General features: G+C 52.7%; 2 protein-coding genes across 2 annotated transcripts; both read left to right on the top strand.

Moving 5' to 3' along the window:
* Positions 1-3,634: 3,634 nt before the first annotated feature.
* LOC103172912 (proline-rich transmembrane protein 4) lies at positions 3,635-7,986 on the top strand. The gene is made up of 2 exons (XM_007885607.2): positions 3,635-4,700; positions 6,209-7,986. Exons 1-2 carry the CDS (start codon positions 3,635-3,637, stop codon positions 7,861-7,863), a joined length of 2,721 nt encoding a protein of 906 aa, XP_007883798.2. The 3' UTR covers positions 7,864-7,986.
* A 256-nt stretch (positions 7,987-8,242) lies between these two features.
* Positions 8,243-16,639, top strand: gtf3c6 (general transcription factor IIIC, polypeptide 6, alpha). Its single transcript, XM_042335467.1, has 6 exons — positions 8,243-8,248; positions 10,668-10,748; positions 13,881-13,944; positions 14,172-14,216; positions 14,540-14,647; positions 15,573-16,639. The coding sequence occupies exons 1-6, from the start codon at positions 8,243-8,245 to the stop codon at positions 15,839-15,841; spliced, it is 573 nt and encodes a 190-aa protein (XP_042191401.1). The 3' UTR covers positions 15,842-16,639.
* The last annotated feature ends 2,768 nt before the right edge of the window (positions 16,640-19,407 follow it).

Genomic DNA, 19,407 nt, shown 5'->3' with positions numbered 1-19,407 from the left:
GAACCACCGGTCTGTGCGAGCCGAGGGAGAGAGAGAAAATAATTACCATCGGGCAAAGCCGGCGGTGCTGTGGAGCCAGGTAACAGGGGCTGTGTGTGCGCGCGTGCGCGTGTGTGTATATACGTGTGTGTGCTGTATGTGGGGACAATATCAGTGTGTATCACTGTGTCTATGTGTGTGTTTGTAGGGGGTGGCAATAGCAGTGCAAGTCTGTGTATGTGTACAGTGGGCAATATCTGTGTAACTGGGTATCTGTGTGTGTGTGTGTGTGTGTGTGTGTGTGCGGTGGGGGACAATATCAGCTTAACTGTGTGTGTGTGTGTGGGGGGGGGGGGGGGGGGGGGGCGCAATATCACTGTGTATCACTGTGGATCTGTGTGTGTGTTTGTTGAGAGATCACAGACCTGGAGGGTATTCGGCATGTAAACTAGAGTGGTCACAGCCCCTACGCACTCCCGGGATGGGAAGGTTGGTGGTGACGTTCTTGGGGGGTGAGAGATAGAGGGAACAATTTAATGTTTCACAGAATCCAGACACCACCTTCACATTCCTCTACAGTGTCTCTGTGAGAGGAATCGATTCGCAAAGTGCCCAGGGAGAGAGGGAGAGAGAGGGAGAGAGGGAGAGAGGGAGAGAGGGAGACACAGACTGATATCGACATCATCATCATAATAATCCTTGCATTTCACACAGCGCCTTTCACGTCAGGCGGACGTCTCAGAGCGCTTCACAGGATTCGCTGTAAAGTGTAATGACTGTGTGTTTTGTTTGCAATTCGCAGCAGCCAAAGTTGCACACTGCAATGTCCCCTCAAACTGTTGTAGAGGGAGCAAGTGATCTTATCTGGGGGAGGGGGATTGTTGTCCCGACGTGAAAGGCGCTATACAAATGTAATCTTGTTGTTGTTGTTGTGGTTGTTGTCCGGGTGAGAGAGCGAAAATTTCCTTCTCTCTTCGAGGATCTTTAACGTGCGCCTGAACAGGGCACAGACAGGGAGTGAGGTTTAACGTCTCTTCGAAGGACGACATCTCTGACAATGCAGCGCTCTCTCTCTCTCTCTCTCTCTCTTTTTTTTGGGGGACGTCCTCCCGACGTGAAAAGCGCTATATCAAATGCAAGGATTATTATTATTATTATTATTATTATTATTTTCTCCCCCCAGTGCTGCACTGGAGCGTCTGCCTGGGCTCGGAGCTCAAAGTCCCGACGTGTGGTGGGGGATGGGGGAGGTGGGGGGAGGCTTGAAGCTACCAATGTCTGACTCAGAGGCGAGTGATCTGTCTAAGAGAGCCCACCGAAGAGGTTAAATAACTCTGTGTGTGTGTGAATCAATCGGCTGCCGCATTTGCATCGTCACTCCATTCCACAGTATATTCCGTGAAGCACTTTGGGACGTCCTTCTGACGTGATAAGGCGTTATATCAAATGCAAGGATTATTTTTATGTGTGTGTGACAGTAACAGCACTGAACTGTACTTGTGTGTGTGTATATCAGCACTGACTGTGTGTGTGTAACAGCAGTGACTGTGTGTGTGTAACAGCAGTGACTGTGTGTGTGTAGCAGCATTGACTGTGTGTGTGTAACAGCAGTGACTGTGTGTGTGTAACAGCACTGACTGTGTGTGTGTAACAGCATTGACTGTGTGTGTGTAACAGCATTGACTGTGTGTGTGTAACAGCAGTGACTGTGTGTGTGTAACAGCATTGACTGTGTGTGTGTAACAGCAGTGACTGTGTGTGTGTAACAGCATTGACTGTGTGTGTGTAACAGCAGTGACTGTGTGTGTGTAACAGCAGTGACTGTGTGTGTGTAACAGCATTGACTGTGTGTGTGTAACAGCACTGACTGTGTGTGTGTAACAGCAGTGACTGTGTGTGTGTAACAGCACTGACTGTGTGTGTGTAACAGCATTGACTGTGTGTGTGTAACAGCATTGACTGTGTGTGTGTAACAGCAGTGACTGTGTGTGTGTAACAGCAGTGACTGTGTGTGTAACAGCATTGACTGTGTGTGTGTAACAGCAGTGACTGTGTGTGTGTAACAGCAGTGACTGTGCGTGTGAATGTGAGTGTGTGTGTGTGTGTGTGTGTGAGTAACAGCATTGACTGCGCGGAGCAAACAGTGAGTGCCTCTATTAATGTTTTTTTTTGACCATTGAAATGCCCACAATGGGAACAAGGGGACGTTATGTCACCCGATTGTGTGTTGGAATCCCACCGGCATTTGTTCGGAAATAATCTAATCAGACACTCCGCCGTCTGGGAGTGAGATCCCAGGGCCCCAGTCCATCCCCGTTCTGCCTACTGTGCAGAATCCCACTGAGGCAAAACCACGTTAATAATAACAATAATAACCCTTGTGTTTGACACAGCGCCTTCTCACGCCTTCAAGACGTCTCAAAGCGCTTCGCAGGATATACTGCGAAGTGAGTTGACCAATTGCGCACATCAATGCCCCAATGGGCTGAGTGACCACATTTTATTTTTTGAAGGGATTATTACCCCCGGAAAGTGATCCGCCCATCGACTAACAACTGGGTTCCTACTTACCTCCGGGTAAACAGAGGCGCGTGGAGTAAGGAAACTGCCTAATGTTTTGTCTGCCCAGGAATCGAACCCGGGTCCCATCGCTTGCGAGAGCTCCAACCACTGAGCCACAGTGAAAAATGACTCCCCTGGTTGATGAGACACAAACAACAAACAAAAACAAAATGACATTTGTGAATACTTTCACGTCGGGAGGACACCCCAAGGCGCTGAACAGTCAGGGATCAGGGTCCGAGCAGGGTTGGGATGAGGGAGGGCAGAGGGGGTAGGAGGGCGGCTGAAGGAGGCAGGAGGGGGGAGCGAGGGGAAGAGATCGTGGGATGGGGTTCCAAAGGTGGGGACAGAGAGCCTGAAACCCCGACCACTGATGGTAGGGCAGGTCGGGCGGGAGGCATAGGATCATAGAATCGTACAGCACAAAAAGAGGCCATTCGGCCCATCGAGTCTGTGCTGGCTCTTTGAAAAGAGCAATGTAATGTCGTGGAGCAGGCCGGAGCCTCCTGAGCGGAGGGAGCGGACAGGTTGATAGGGAGTCAGCAAGTCAGAAATGTAGGAGGGGGCGAGGCCGTGGAGGGCCTTGGAAGTGAGGACGAGGGTTTTGAATTCTATCCTCTGAGGGATGGGGAGCCAGTGGAGTCGGGCGAGGGTGGGGGTGATGGGAGTCACGGAGCCTGGTGCGGGAGAGGACACGAGCTGCGGAGTTCTGGATGCTCTGCAGCTCGTGGAGGGAAAAGTTGGGGGAGGCCGACAATGAGAGAGTTTCCGTAGTCGAGCCTTGAGGTGACGAATGCGTCCACTAACAACCGGACATGAACTCAGGATTGTCATTGGGAGAGATTAGGAGGTGAAAGATTTTTTTTTCCCCAAGTAGAAGAGTATTAGTGATAACAATAATCCTTATGTTTGATATAATGCTTTATCACAAAGCCCTTTCGCCCCTGAATAACTGAATATTGTTTTAATCCAGGGCCGTGGACAGCCAGAGACAACAACATTCAGAGAGACAACATCCTGCAAACCCATCAGCATGCTGTGCCAAAGGGTCCTCATCATGAATATTATTTCATCCCTGATACTGGAAACGAAAATGGCGGCTCTTGCAGTGAAGCGTCGTGAGGTCCATCAAACCCACCAGCTCTCCTCCCAGGCCCCTCACTCCCAGGCCCCTCACTCCCAGGCCCCTCACTCCCAGGCCTCTGACTCTTTCACCATCCGCAGTCATAAGGACTTGACCATCGGGCTATCGTTGACACCTTCAGGGTTGCCCGAGGCAACAGAGGAGCCTTTGTTGGCCTCTCTGGCTTCTCCAGCACTGCCTGAAGAGACAGGGGCCGGCGAGTTGGTGACGAGTTGGGGCGTGGCCACAGGGTCCAGTGGCCTGGGGACCTGGTCAATGCAGCCTCGCCTCAGGGTGGGGCCTGATGACAAGGCCAAGAGCGGTGTCCTGTTCAACCAGCGAGTGTTCGGCTTGAACCCACAACTGGAGCAGCTGGACATAGGAACGTCGGGAAGCGAGGAACACTCCGAGATTGAAGCCTCCGGCCTGACTGACCCCAGTCATTGGTGGGCTTCCTCCACAGGGGAACCGTCTCCCAATCCTTTAGACCCAGCAACACAAAATGGTCCCCGACTCTCCCCTCAGGACATGCCCTCTGAACACTCTGTTTCCCCGATTTATACCTTTCCCGGCTCCCCTGAGCGCTGGGTCACTGTGCAGACACCCTCTCACACTCCCGAGACCCCGAGCCAGAGAGAGACCCCTCCACAGACCACCCCCGACATGTCAGTCAGTAGCCACATGGTGCCTTCGTTCGTTTCCCAACCTCCGCCAGGATTCTCGAGCCCGGCCCCCCGCTCGGGGGCAGCCACGGAACCGGCCACTGTTCGTCCGGCGGCCACTGACCACACGACGGCTGAGCCTGGTGATGTCAGCCGCTCTGCGACAGCCGTGCCACCTGGTGATACCATCACCGGGGGCAACACAGTGGGGACGGGACCCTCACCCAGCGAGGGAACAAGGGCATCTTCGGAAGTAATACCAAACTACAAATCGTCGCCCACTCCAACCCATCCAACTGAGAGCCACCCAACTCCCACAAAGCCACCACAAGCGAGCAACCAAACCCATCAGACAGCACAAAGCACCACAGCAGGTGAGCGCCCTCTTTTATTATAGTTCTGCAGCTCAGCGCTTAGAGCACTCGACTCGCACGCGAGAGGACCTGGGTTCAATTCCCGCACAGGGCAAAACTTTAGGCGAGTGACCTTACTCCACACACCTCTGCTCATCCAGCAGTAAGTTGTTAGTCGACTGGTGGATTGCTTTTCCGGGGGAGTTAATAATCCCTTCAAAAATAAATATGTAATAATTTAGTCACTCAATCCGCGATGTCTGTGGGACAGTGCTGTGCGCAATTAGCACAATTGGCTTCCGGGTTTCGCCCACAAAATGCACAGTCACTACACTTTACAGTTTGTTCTGTAGAGCGCTTTGTTTCGAAGACGTGATAAGACCCTGTATCAATTGCAAGGATTATTATTATTATTATTATTATTATTATTAAAGGGGGGAGCTGAGAGTGCTGCAGGAGTCTCCAGCGCTCTCCCCCTCTCGCTGACTGAAGGGCAGATGAAGGTGACAGCTCAGAGGAGGAGAATAATGAGCAGGAATGTGAGGGGAATGCTAACGTGAGCTCGTCCCTTACACTGCGGCTGACATCAGTATTCTGGGCAGATCATGATCCTGTCAGTGATTCCCTGGGGAGGGAGAAGACGGAGATCAGCAACCAGCACATGTTCCACTCGCTGCGTTTGCCCAGCGTGGTGTCTGACACACGTGGAAGCCAATCACTGCGCCTCCAAACCAAGCTGAGAATCCCCCACGTGCCACCTACAACAACAACAACAAGATTCCATCTATAGAGCGCCTTTCACGTCGGGAGGACGTCCCGGGGCGCCGGACAGTTGGGTCAGGACCCGAGCCGATCCTTGGGGGTGGGGGGGGGGTGGGGGAATGGTCAGGGTGAGGGGAGAGAAGGAGCGAGGAGGGGGGAAATGGTCAGGGTGACCGCATTTTACTCTTTAGCCACACTGATAAGGTGCTGTATCAAACGCAAGGATTTCTATTATCATACGGCCAAACCTACGCCTAATACTCTCCGGAATTAGGTAAGGAGGAAGCGTTCCTCCAGGGAGAGAGAGAGAGAGAGAGAGAGCGCATTCCATTCCCGCAATCTCTCTCTGGTTTTCCATGTGTGGGTGGGGGTGCAGGGAATTCTCAGTTGGGTTTGGAGACTCTTAAGTGACGGTGGTGTGTCAGATTCCCAGCTCGGGCAAAAAGTATTTCACTGGGAACGTCGGCACAGGGGCTGGAATGGAATGGAAAGAGTGGTGTGACAGTGCCCTCCACTGGCAGTGAGGTGACAGGTAGACAGCACCGCAGGTCCCCAAAGCCTTGGCCAAGTCACGACGCCAGCCACAAAAAAATTACATTTATGAGCGGCTTTCACGTCGGGAGGACGTCCCAAGGGGCTGGAAATACAGGGAAATGGTCACCAGCTGTCACTTACCTGGGAGTGTGGACTGACGGACAGTGTAGAGAGAGCTTTACTGTGAGTGTGTGAGTCTCCCACTGTGTTTGTGTGTCTTTCCCTCGGCCCAGGTGATGCCCGTGGTGAGAAGCGGCTGACAGGAGAGGAGCCGGGAGCGGTGCCCACTTTGCCCACCTGCAGTCTGAGGGGGAACAGCAGTGATGGGGCAGCCTCCGTGACCCCGTACCCTGAGGGGACCCAGACCGGCCTCCTCCACCTCCCCCTCCCGCCATTGTTCGTGTCGCTGGGTGTGGAGTGGAGCACGGCACTGGCGGAGTGGGGGGTGGCCTGGGAACTGCACGTGTACGGGTTGGGGGCTGTGTTCGGCCTCGTGTCTCTGGCCTCCTCGCTTGGCCTCCTCTGCCTCCCCTTCCGATCGCCTCCCCCCCCAAGGCTGGGCTTCCTGCTGCTGGCGGAGGTGCTGCTGTTGCTCAGCGGCTTCTCCCGGGCCTTCACCTTCCTCTACGACACTTATGGCCACCGGGAAAATCTGCCGGCGCTCGTTGCTTTGCTCCTGTATGAGCTGGTCTCCCCCTTCCTCGCCTCCGCCCTGGGGGTGGTGTTCCTGCTGCTGTGGTTGGGACCCGGGCCCCAGGTCTTGGGCTACTGGTGCCCCCGCGCCTGCCTCCTGGCCTCGCTCGCTGGGTTCCACTGTGCTCTCTCGCTCAGCGCTGTCCTGGGCTGTGTGCTGCTTGACCTCTCCCCGTTCCTGCTCCTCGCCTCCCAGGTCTTGTTTGTACTCTGGGTGTCCGCGCTCTCCATCCTCTACTTGACCTTTTACTGTCGTTCCCGCCGGGCCTACCAGCGGGCTGAAGCCTCCCCACTCGATTCGGGCCTATTCAGTCCCGAGCGGAGGGAGTGGGGCCTGGCGGTGCAGGCCGGGGCCTGGGCATCAGGCTTCGGCTTGTGCTGTGCGGGCGTCAGGCTGTATTGTGTCCTGCGGTGGCTGGGCCTGGCTGGGCCTCAGGCCTTCCCAGCCTGGCCTTGGTGGGCCTTGCAGCTGTGCGGGAGCCTGTGCGAGGGGGGCCTGTGCCTGAGCCTGGCCCTGGTTGGCCTGTACCCATTGCTGGGGCTTGTTGGGAGGCCTCCAGGCCACAGCTGCTGGGCCAAAGTCTTCGGCCTCTCTCCTGCTCACGCCTCAATGAAGGCTCCCATCTTGTCGGCCCAGTATAACTGGGCGAGCGGCAACCAGGAGAAGCCCCTCGGCCTTCAGCTCTACAGCCTAGCGGACCCTCCGCTCGGGAACGGGGAGAGACTCAACCTGATTTACCACAGCAGCGAGACCACCCAGGCCGAGACCACCCAACACGAGGGCTCGTCCCCGGCCCCTTCCTCCTCCTCCTTCTCGGTCGTCAGGGTGACCGGTGACTCCAGTGTTGACCTACGCCCTCCATCGCCCATCGACCTGCGACGCAGCATCGACGAGGCGCTGCTCCCCGGGAGCCTGTTCCGTCGCCCGCGGTTACACAGCGCGGGAGGGCCCGAGCTGGGAGGGGACGTGTCCGTGGCCGCCGATCGACACGGAGCCTTGGACTGTTTCAGCCCCTCCGGCTCGTGCCTGGTGCTGTCCGCCTGCCCGCCAAGCCCCGAGCTCGGCGGCCAGGGGCGCGGGGGCTCGGCAAATGGCGCCCCTCGCCCCGGCACCGCCGGCGACACCGCGGAGTTCGTGCAGATCTGCCGGCAAATCGACCAACTCAGCGTCAACAGCGACACCATCGAGTTGTGAGGCCCCACCCGGGGCGAGAGAGAGAGAGAGAGAGAGAGAGAGACGCCAACACACTGTGTTTCACCTAAACGGTTGACAGAGTGAGTGACTGACTTTATTTGGGAGGGATTGTCACCGGGAGAGAGAGAGAGAGAGAGAGAGAGAGAGGGACTTCGTTCTCTTTTCCCAACAGCGCTGTGGGATCTTTGACGTCCACCTCAACAGTGCACTATCTTCTGAATTACTTCCCAATGACAGATGTCCGTGAAGGCAGACGGGAGTCGTGGAAAAGAGCTCTCAGCGATGCGGCACTGCTGTGGGAAAGGAGAGGACAAGAGCTGAAAGGAAACACGTTTGTCTACTGCAAGAGTTTGTGCGGCAAGTTTTTAAAATTACGCCAATGTACGTTTGATAAGTTACACTGAGAGCTATTGTCAATATATATTTGAAAGGACAGGATTGGGAACTCTCTTCTTGTGCGGTTGAGACGAGATGTTTTGGGGTTGGAATCGGTTGGAAGCGGAGTGAGGGATTGTCTCTGACTGAATGCCTTTCTACTAAATATCTATTAAACGAATTGACAAAACGATTGGGTAAAACATTACAACACAGCAAAGGAGATTTCCCAGGATGGTACCAGGAATGAGGGGCTTCAGTGACCAGGAGAGGCAGAGAAGCCGGGATTACTGTCCTCGGAGCAGAGAAGGTTAAGAGGAGACTTAATAGGAGTTTTCAAAATGATGAGGGGATTCGATCGGGTGAACAAGGAGACACTATTCCCACTGGCGGGTGGGTCGGTGACCCGAGGACACCCCATTTAAAACAGTTGGTAAAAGAAACAGAGGGGAGAGGAGGAGAAATGTGTTCACGCAGCGAGTTGTTGGGATCTGGAATGCGTTGCCTGAAAGGCCGGTGGGAACCGATTCCGTAACGGCTTTTAAGAGAGAAGATAATTATTTGGGGACAAGTTTGCAGAGCTATGGGGAGAGAGAGCGGGGGGGTGGGGTTGATCAGGGCTATGGGGAGAGAGCGGGGGAGTGGGGTTGATCGGGGCGATGGGGAGAGCGCAGGGGAGTGGGGTTGATCGGGGCGATGGGGAGAGCGCGGGGGAGTGGGGTTGATCGGGGCTATGGGAGAGGCGGGGGAGTGGGGTTGATCGGGCTATGGGGAGAGAGCGGGGAGTGGGGTTGATCAGGGGTATGGGGAGAGAGGGGGGGGTGGGGTTGATCAGGGCGTATGGGGAGAGAGCGGGGGGTGGGGTTGATCGGGGGATGGGGAGAGCGGCAGGGGGAGTGGGGTTGATCGGGGCGATGGGAGAGCGCGGGGGGAGTGGGGTTGATCGGGGCGATGGGGAGAGCGCGGGGGGAGTGGGGTTGATCGGGCGATGGGGAGAGCGCGGAGGAGTGGGGTTGATCGGGGCGATGGGGAGAGCGCGGGGGGAGTGGGGTTGATCGGGGCGATGGGGAGAGCGCGGGGGGAGTGGGGTTGATCGGGGCGATGGGGAGAGCGCGGGGGGAGTGGGGTTGATCGGGGCGATGGGGAGCGCGGGGGGAGTGGGGTTTTGATCGGGCTATGGGGAGAGCGCGGGGGGAGTGGGGTTGATCGGGGCGATGGGGAGAGCGCGGGGGGAGTGGGGTTGATCGGGGCGTGGGGAGAGCGCGGGGGAGTGGGGTTGATCGGGGCTGATGGGGAGAGCGCGGGGGAGTGGGGTTGATCGGGGCGATGGGGAGAGCGCGGGGGGAGTGGGGTTGATCGGGGCTATGGGGAGAGCGCGGGGGGAGTGGGGTTGATCGGGGCTGGGGAGAGAGCGGGGGGGTGGGGTGATGGGGAGAGCGCGGGGGAGTGGGGTTGATCGGGGCTATGGGGAGAGCGCGGGGGAGTGGGGTTGATCGGGGCGATGGGGAGAGCGCGGGGGAGTGGGGTTGATCGGGGCTATGGGGGGAGTGGGGTTGATCGGGGCGATGGGGAGCGCGGGGGGAGTGGGGTTGATCGGGGCTGATGGGGAGAGCGCGGGGGAGTGGGGTTGATCGGGGCGATGGGAGAGCGCGGGGGAGTGGGGTTGAATTGGAAGCTCTTTTCGTCCCCCTCCCTCCCCCTCCCCACCGCCACAGCCCCTTCCCCCCCCTCCCCCCCCCACAGCCCCTCCCCCCCTCAAGCCCCTCCCCCCCACAGCCCCCTCCCCCCACAAAGCCCCCCCCGTCCCCCCTCAGCCCCTCCACCCCACAGGTCCCCCTCCCCCTCCCCCTCCAAGCCCCTCGCCCCACCCCCCCCCACAGTCCCCCCTCCCCCGCCCGCCCCACCCCACCCCATAAAGCACAGCCCAACAGAAGAGCTACAACCCAATAACAACAACCAACAATCCAACCAATAACAATTAATATGGCCGCCCCCCCCCCCCCCCCCGCGGAGCTCAGTGGTGATTGGGGGGTAATAATCCCTTCAAAATAATAATAATAATAATAATAATAATAATAATAATAATAATAATAATAATAATAATAATAATAATTTGGCCACTCAACCCACGGCTGTGTGTGTGTGTGTGTGTGTGTGTGGGGGGGGGGGGGACGCCCGGTGGGCACACTTGGCTGCCACGTTCCGCTCACCAGCACACAGTCACTACACCTTACAGTGTACCCCCTGTGAAGCGCTTTGTGACGTCTTGACGACGTGATCGGGCGCTGTGTCGAACACAAGGATTAATAATTAACAGTGATATCGTGACGCGGCCGTCGCCGAAACCACTGAATACCTTCCAGGATTGTCTCTTCTCACCGTTTCTCTCCCTCACGTCTCTGTGTCGCTGTGTCGCTGTGTCGCTGTAGGATCAGCTGCTGGTGGTGGAACTCTCGGGGATCATTGACCCCGATTTCCTGTTGAAATGTCAGAACAAGTGCAAAATTGTGGTGAGTTTGGGCCCCGCACAGCAGACTGTCTGTAACAGCCACAGACAGTAACCACACAGACTGTCTGTAACAGCCACAGACAGTAACCACACAGACTGTCTGTAACAGCCACAGACAGTAACCACACAGACTGTCTGTAACAGCCACAGACAGTAACCACACAGACTGTCTGTAACAGCCACAGACAGTAACCACACAGACTGTCTGTAACAGCCACAGACAGTAACCACACAGACTGTCTGTAACAGCCACAGACAGTAACCACACACACTGTCTGTAACAGCCACAGACAGTAACCACACAGACTGTCTGTAACAGCCACAGACAGTAACCACACAGACTGTCTGTAACAGCCACAGACAGTAACCACACAGACTGTCTGTAACAGCCACAGACAGTAACCACACAGACTATCTGTAACAGCCACAGACAGTAACCACACAGACTGTCTGTAACAGCCACAGACAGTAACCACACAGACTGTCTGTAACAGCCACAGACAGTAACCACACAGACTGTCTGTAACAGCCACAGACAGTAACCACACAGACTGTCTGTAACAGCCACAGACAGTAACCACACAGACTGTCTGTAACAGCCTGAGACAGTAACCACACAGACTGTCTGTAACAGCCACAGACAGTAACCACACAGACTGTCTGTAACAGCCACAGACAGTAACCACACAGACTGTCTGTAACAGCCACAGACAGTAACCACACAGACTGTCTGTAACAGCCACAGACAGTAACCACACAGACTGTCTGTAACAGCCACAGACAGTAACCACACAGACTGTCTGTAACAGCCACAGACAGTAACCACACAGACTGTCTGTAACAGCCACAGACAGTAACCACACAGACTGTCTGTAACAGCCACAGACAGTAACCACACACACTGTCTGTAACAGCCACAGACAGTAACCACACAGACTGTCTGTAACAGCCACAGACAGTAACCACACAGACTGTCTGTAACAGCCACAGACAGTAACCACACAGACTGTCTGTAACAGCCTGAGACAGTAACCACACAGACTGTCTGTAACAGCCACAGACAGTAACCACACAGACTGTCTGTAACAGCCACAGACAGTAACCACACAGACTGTCTGTAACAGCCACAGACAGTAACCACACAGACTGTCTGTAACAGCCACAGACAGTAACCACACAGACTGTCTGTAACAGCCACAGACAGTAACCACACAGACTGTCTGTAACAGCCACAGACAGTAACCACACAGACTGTCTGTAACAGCCACAGACAGTAACCACACAGACTGTCTGTAACAGCCACAGACAGTAACCACACAGACTGTCTGTAACAGCCACAGACAGTAACCACACAGACTGTCTGTAACAGCCACAGACAGTAACCACACAGACTGTCTGTAACAGCCACAGACAGTAACCACACAGACTGTCTGTAACAGCCACAGACAGTAACCACACAGACTGTCTGTAACAGCCACAGACAGTAACCACACAGACTGTCTGTAACAGCCACAGACAGTAACCACACAGACTGTCTGTAACAGCCACAGACAGTAACCACACAGACTGTCTGTAACAGCCACAGACAGTAACCACACAGACTGTCTGTAACAGCCACAGACAGTAACCACACAGACTGTCTGTAACAGCCACAGACAGTAACCACACAGACTGTCTGTAACAGCCACAGACAGTAACCACACAGACTGTCTGTAACAGCCACAGACAGTAACCACACAGACTGTCTGTAACAGCCACAGACAGTAACCACACAGACTGTCTGTAACAGCCACAGACAGTAACCACACAGACTGTCTGTAACAGCCACAGACAGTAACCACACAGACTGTCTGTAACAGCCACAGACAGTAACCACACAGACTGTCTGTAACAGCCACAGACAGTAACCACACAGACTGTCTGTAACAGCCACAGACAGTAACCACACAGACTGTCTGTAACAGCCACAGACAGTAACCACACAGACTGTCTGTAACAGCCACAGACAGTAACCACACAGACTGTCTGTAACAGCCACAGACAGTAACCACACAGACTGTCTGTAACAGCCACAGACAGTAACCACACAGACTGTCTGTAACAGCCACAGACAGTAACCACACAGACTGTCTGTAACAGCCACAGACAGTAACCACACAGACTGTCTGTAACAGCCACAGACAGTAACCACACAGACTGTCTGTAACAGCCACAGACAGTAACCACACAGACTGTCTGTAACAGCCACAGACAGTAACCACACAGACTGTCTGTAACAGCCACAGACAGTAACCACACAGACTGTCTGTAACAGCCACAGACAGTAACCACACAGACTGTCTGTAACAGCCACAGACAGTAACCACACAGACTGTCTGTAACAGCCACAGACAGTAACCACACAGACTGTCTGTAACAGCCACAGACAGTAACCACACAGACTGTCTGTCACAGCCACAGACAGTAACACACAGACTGTCTGTCACAGCCACAGACAGTAACCACACAGACTGTCTGTAACAGCCACAGACAGTAACCACACAGACTGTCTGTAACAGCCACAGACAGTAACCACACAGACTGTCTGTAACAGCCACAGACAGTAACCACACAGACACACTGTCTGTAACAGCCAGACAGTAACACACAGACTGTCTGTAAAGCCAGCCACAGACAGTAACCACACAGACTGTCTGTAACAGCCAGAGACAGTAACCACACAGACTGTCTGTAACAGCCACAGACAGTAACCACACAGACTGTCTGTAACAGCCACAGACAGTAACCACACAGACTGTCTGTAACAGCCTGAGACAGTAACCACACAGACTGTCTGTAACAGCCACAGACAGTAACCACACAGACTGTCTGTAACAGCCACAGACAGTAACCACACAGACTGTCTGTAACAGCCACAGACAGTAACCACACAGACTGTCTGTAACAGCCACAGACAGTAACCACACAGACTGTTTGTAACAGCCTGAGACAGTAACCACACAGACTGTCTGTAACAGCCACAGACAGTAACCCCACAGACACAGACTGTCTGTAACAGCCAGAGACAGTAACCACACAGTCACAGGCATCTGTAATATCCCGTCAATGATTCACACTTTTTCTCTCCGCGCAGGGCATTGACACTGACCAGCCCGTCATACAGGTGGACAGGTGTGTCTTTGCTGGAGAGTACGAAGGTTTGTGTTTTATTTTATGGGCAAAGTTTTATGACAGCGGCTGCGACCACAGAAAGGATTTGACCATGGTGTGTGTGTGTGTGTGTGTGTGTGTGTACAGCAGTGTGACCGTGTGTAGTGGTGTGATAGTGTGTACACCGTTTGCGTTGTGTGTGGTGGGGGTGGGGTGGGGGTGGGGGGGTGGTTAGGGGCTGGGGCCACCACTAACCTTGTCATTTCGTTGCCAGACGTGCTGGGAACCTGCATTATATTTGAAGAGGATTCGGAGCACGGTAAGTTTGCCCGACGAGAATGGGAGCGCGGAACACGTTCACTTCCAGCGCCGTGTTGACAGCCCGAGGAGAGGAAAGAATCCTCGTAGTTACATTGGATGTGGCGCCTTATGTCAAGACGTCTCAAAGCGCTTCACAGGATACACTGTACAGTGGACTCACTGAGCATTATTGGGGCAAATGTGGCAGTGTCGGTACATTACTGTGACGCCCTCTGTCAGGTGTATGTACGGTGGTGCTGCACCTCTCCACCGTCCTCCAGAGGAGTTTCACGGATGCACATGTCGCAGAAAAGCCTCACTTGCTCCGTTGTTGTGTTGCAGATCCCGAGGCGGAGGATAAACCGCTGCTGAAGTACAAATGCCACACGGCGAAGAAGCTGCTGATGAAGCGAACGTTCCTCAGTGACAAGGAGGGAGACGAGAGCGCAGGTTATTTTGCTTCAGGCTCTCCTCTGGCTCTGTCCTTTACGAAAGGAACGGACTGTCACAGGAGTTGAGCGCCACAAGCCCTGTAGGCCTACTGGCACCTCACCCAGTCCTGTAGCTCAGCGGATAGAGCACTTGTCTTGCAAACGAGAGGTTTCGGGTTAGATTCCCGTGCAGGGTGAAATGTTCGGCAGGTTTCCTACTCCACACGCCTCTGTTTACCTGCAGTGAGTAGGATCCCGGTGGTTAGTCGATTGGTGGCTCACTGTCCGGGAGGTAATAAAACTCCCTTTCACCACCAAGGGTGGTCTGTTGGACCAAGCCTGTGGTCTGGCTATGGTGGGCTTGTCAGGTGCTGTGGAGATGAGCAAAATATGTGTGTGGGGGGGAGGCCGATCACCCCCCATCCTCGTCCAGCTTCACTGGCTCCCCATCCACCAGAGAATAGAGTTTAAAATCCTCGCTTTCAAAGACCTCCACGGTTTTGCTCCTCCCTACCTTTGTAACCTACTAAAAATCCTTACCAATCTTCCCAAAGAGCAGAGAATGGGGTTAGAGTAGAGAGCTCCAGTGGGGGAGTGAGCCCCAGCACAGACACGATGGGGAGAGAGAGAGAGAGCAGGGAATGGGGTTGGAGTAGAACGCTCCAGTGGGGGAGCGAGCCCCAGCACAGACACCATGGGGGGAGAGAGAGAGAGAGCAGGGAATGGGATTAGAGTAGAGAGCTCCAGTGGGGGAGCGAGCCCCAGCACAGACACGATGGGGAGAGAGAGAGAGAGCAGGGAATGGGGTTGGAGTAGAGCGCTCCAGTGGGGGAGCGAGCACCAACTATTTGCTTGAAAAATTTCTGTGATTATATGCCGTATGAGTTTTGCAGTTTCTGGTAAATCCCTCTAGTAATGCTGTAATGGATGTCTCCCTAACACAGGAGGTGTGGAGTATTTGAAGCTTAACGATAACGAATTCACGCGGAGGGCCGGACTGATCTGCAACTTCCTCACAAGCCGAAAGAGGGGTGAGGGGAGCGGACATGGTGTGCAGGGAGGCCACGGTTCATCCCCCACACGGTGTAGGAAAACCTCCAACCAGGATTCGGGGTCCGAAGACGAGGCCAACGGCAGCGAGCACAGTGAGGTGGGCAGCCTCACACCGGAGACCCCTGGAGACGCCGTGGCTCTCGACGTCTCTGAACACTGAGGGACTGTGAGGATGGAGGAGCTCGCAGAGCAGGGTGTGATCTCCGGCTCCTGTTCGTTTCTTTATTGATTTTTTACATCTTTTCCAAGTAACTTTTCACCTATTTTCTCCTTCCTTGGCATCGTATAATACTGCGCAGCCTGTGGTTCAGGTATGTCAAATTTGTGGAGTCCTGTAGCTCAGCGGTCAGAGCACTTGCCTCGCAAGCGGAGAGGATCTGGGTTCAGTTCCTGAACAGGGTGAGACATTAGGCAAGATTCCTTACCCCACACGCCTCTGATTACCTCGCAGCAAATAGAAACCCGGTTGTTAGTCGATTGGGAGATTGCTTTTCTGGGACTAATGATTTCTCCACAAAGAAAAGCTCAATCCACGTGTTTGTAGGACGCTGCTGTGCGCTATCGGCTGCCATGTGTCTCCCAGAAAATATACGGTCAATTCACTTTACAGTATATCCTGTGAAGCGCATGAGGACGCCCTTCTGGGGTGAAAGGTGCTGAACCAAATCATGGGTTATTTTACTATTTCTATTATTTACAGTTTGTAGGACCTGGCGATGTGCAAACTGCCTCCGAACACACAGTCAATTGATGGCAATTTCCTGTGAAGCTCTTTGTAAGGGTTAATGTCATTCTGTGCCCTTTCCTGCCGGACATTCGCTGAAAGTGCAAACTCCTTACCAGTTCCTGGGTCAACCCCACTCGGATTGCCATGAGATCCATAAAAACCTGCGAGAAAAGTATGTTTATTTAAAATTATCTTTTTTGAACGTTTCACAATAAAAAGATCTATAAATAAAGGGATTCGTGGTTGGAGTTCATTGTCTTTTTGGGGACGGACAGGCTGGGAGGAATCAGTGTTCGTCAGGTGAACCTATATCAAATGCAAGGATTATTATCAGGGAGTGTTTGATTTTGAACAAAGGGTTACTGTTCAAAAGTAAACACTCAAATAGTGATCCAGAGAGTGCTTCTTCACAACAGAATTCCAAACTTTGCCCCAGCGAAGCATCACGGTAAGTAAAACAACAGAACTCCCTGCACCAACACCGTAATACCTTGATAATCAAGTGAACTACCTACTGATACCCCTCACTAACTCTCACCCATTATAAAGCTATGTAGCCCTTATCCTGTCTCCCAGCAAGACTCCCTACACCCAATATTGGGAAAGAGAATGGAGTTTTTCTTTCCCGGTGTCCTGTAGGAACAGGAACCGGCCATTCAACCGCTCAAGCCTGTTCCACCATTTTATAAGATTATGCCTGATCTGTACCTGAGCTCCAATTACCCGCCTCTGCCCCACATCTCTTGACACCCCGACTTAATAAATATCTATCCACTTCTGGCTTGAAAATGTGAATGGACCCAGCATCTCCACCCTTTTGGGGCAGGAGGAATGTTGAAGATTTCGACTCGCCTTTGGATGAAAAACTACATCCTGATTTCACTCCCAAGTGGGTTTTAGGCAACAATCCTTCAGAGAAAATTGATCATTTATTCTATGGCTGTTTGGGAGACATTGCTGTGCACAAATTGGTTGCTGTGTTTGCTCACGACATTGTGGCAAACCCTGTGAAGGTTGTGTGTTACTACTTCCTGGGTTCTTTTTCAAGCAGAACTGGTTCTTTTCATCACCTCTGTCCTTTCTTATCTGAAAATCGTTTGGCAATAAAAAATGTGGCAAAATTCCTTCCAGTTTTGTTTGGCAACTTTCACTGACTGAAGGCCAAGCCCAACACCCCCCCCCCCCACCACCCCGCCGCTCCCAATAATCCTTGCATTTAATATCACGCATATCTCAGAGCGCTTCACAGAATATACTGTAAAGTGAATTGAATGTATATTTGCGGGCGAAACGCGGCAGCCAATTGTGCACAGCAGCGTCCCCACAAACAGTCGTGGATTGAAGTGACCAATTTTATTATTGTTTTTTTCTTGAGGGATTATTATTATCAGGCGTGTGGAGTAAGGAAACTTGCCCAAGGTTTCGCCCTGACCTGCCGGGAATCAAACCCAGGTCTCTCCCTTGCAAAACAAGTTCTCCAACCACTGAGCTACAGGACTTCCTCTTCTCATGGGCACCAGCCTGCCTCATGTCCCCTGTCCTACCCCTCGCCATTGACAGTCGAGCTTTCTGTGTAATTACCCACTCTTTGGAATTCCATCTGGAATCCCTTCGACTCACCTCTTCCTTCACCTCTTCCAAGATCTGCCTCAAGAGTTTCCTGTTGTTTCTGGAACTCGAATAAGCGAATGTTGTCTCTGGAACCGGGACTCTGATTTCTTTTGTAGAGTCCTATAGCTCAATGGTTTGAGCACTAGCTTCGCAAGTGAAAGGACCCAGGGTCGATTCCCAGGCAAAACGTTAGGCAAGTTTCCTAACTCCAGACGCCTCTATTAAACGAGCAGTAAATAGGAACCAACCCGGTTGTTTGTCGATTGGCGGATCACTTTTCTGGGGGTAATAAACCCTTCAAAAAACAATCTATGACTGTTTGTGGGACAATTCTGTGCGCAATTGGCTGCCGCATTTTGCCATGAAATATAGTCAATTCACTATGCCGTATATTCTGTGAAGCGCTTTGAGACGTCTCGAAGATGTGAGAAGGCGCCATATCAAATGCTAGGATTATTATTATTATTAGATTAGGCTATGCACTAAAAGTGCTGAAATGTGGCTTGAAGCCTCATCCGAGTCAGTCTGAAACCTATTTTAATTCCACGGATAAATTAAAATCAGATTTACAAGGAAAATGTACAACAAGAAATGCACAGTATGTAAATAATGCCAAGATTTGTGATAAAGAAGGTGGATTTCTTCATAACTAGAAAAGATAGGAACCCTCGCTATCCAGACAAGAATACCATTTGAATCTTAAAGGAGATGGGGACTGACACATTTCATTCATTTCATTCATTCGGCTGCCATGTGTCTCCCAGAAAATATACGGTCAATTCACTTTGCAGTATATCCTGTGAAGCGCATGAGGACGCCCTTCTGGGGTGAAAGGTGCGGAACCAAATCATGGGTTATTTTACTATTTCTATTATTTACAGTTTGTAGGACCTGGCGATGTGCAAACTGCCTCCGAACACACAGTCAATTGATGGCAATTTCCTGTGAAGCTCTTTGTAAGGGTTAATGTCATTCTGTGCCCTTTCCTGCCGGACATTCGCTGAAAGTGCAAACTCCTTACCAGTTCCTGGGTTGACCCCACTCGGATTGCCATGAGATCCATAAAAACCTGCGAGAAAAGTATGTTTATTTAAAATTATCTTTTTTGAACGTTTCACAATAAAAAGATCTATAAATAAAGGGATTCGTGGTTGGAGTTCATTGTCTTTTTGGGGACGGACAGGCTGGGAGGAATCAGTGTTCGTCAGGTGAACCTATATCAAATGCAAGGATTATTATCAGGGAGTGTTTGATTTTGAACAAAGGGTTACTGTTCAAAAGTAAACACTCAAATAGTGATCCAGAGAGTGCTTCTTCACAACAGAATTCCAAACTTTGCCCCAGCGAAGCATCACAGTAAGTAAAACAACAGAACTCCCTGCACCAAC

The sequence above is a fragment of the Callorhinchus milii genome, unplaced genomic scaffold (genome assembly GCF_018977255.1).
Source record: "Callorhinchus milii isolate IMCB2004 unplaced genomic scaffold, IMCB_Cmil_1.0 Scaffold5, whole genome shotgun sequence".
Classification (NCBI taxonomy): domain Eukaryota; kingdom Metazoa; phylum Chordata; class Chondrichthyes; order Chimaeriformes; family Callorhinchidae; genus Callorhinchus; species Callorhinchus milii.
This window is presented reverse-complemented; position numbering and strand designations above follow the sequence as displayed.

What these genes read in the sequence shown, in the direction of transcription:
- LOC103172912 (XM_007885607.2), top strand. Translation starts at nt 3,635, where the DNA reads ATGGCGGCTCTTGCAGTGAAGCGTCGTGAGGTCCATCAAACCCACCAG. An exon ending in AGCACAAAGCACCACAGCAG is followed by an intron (nt 4,701 to 6,208) that starts GTGAGCGCCCTC and finishes CCCTCGGCCCAG; the next exon opens with GTGATGCCCGTGGTGAGAAG.
- gtf3c6 (XM_042335467.1), top strand. An exon ending in AGAACAAGTGCAAAATTGTG is followed by an intron (nt 10,749 to 13,880) that starts GTGAGTTTGGGC and finishes CTCTCCGCGCAG; the next exon opens with GGCATTGACACTGACCAGCC. An exon ending in GGAGGGAGACGAGAGCGCAG is followed by an intron (nt 14,648 to 15,572) that starts GTTATTTTGCTT and finishes TCCCTAACACAG; the next exon opens with GAGGTGTGGAGTATTTGAAG.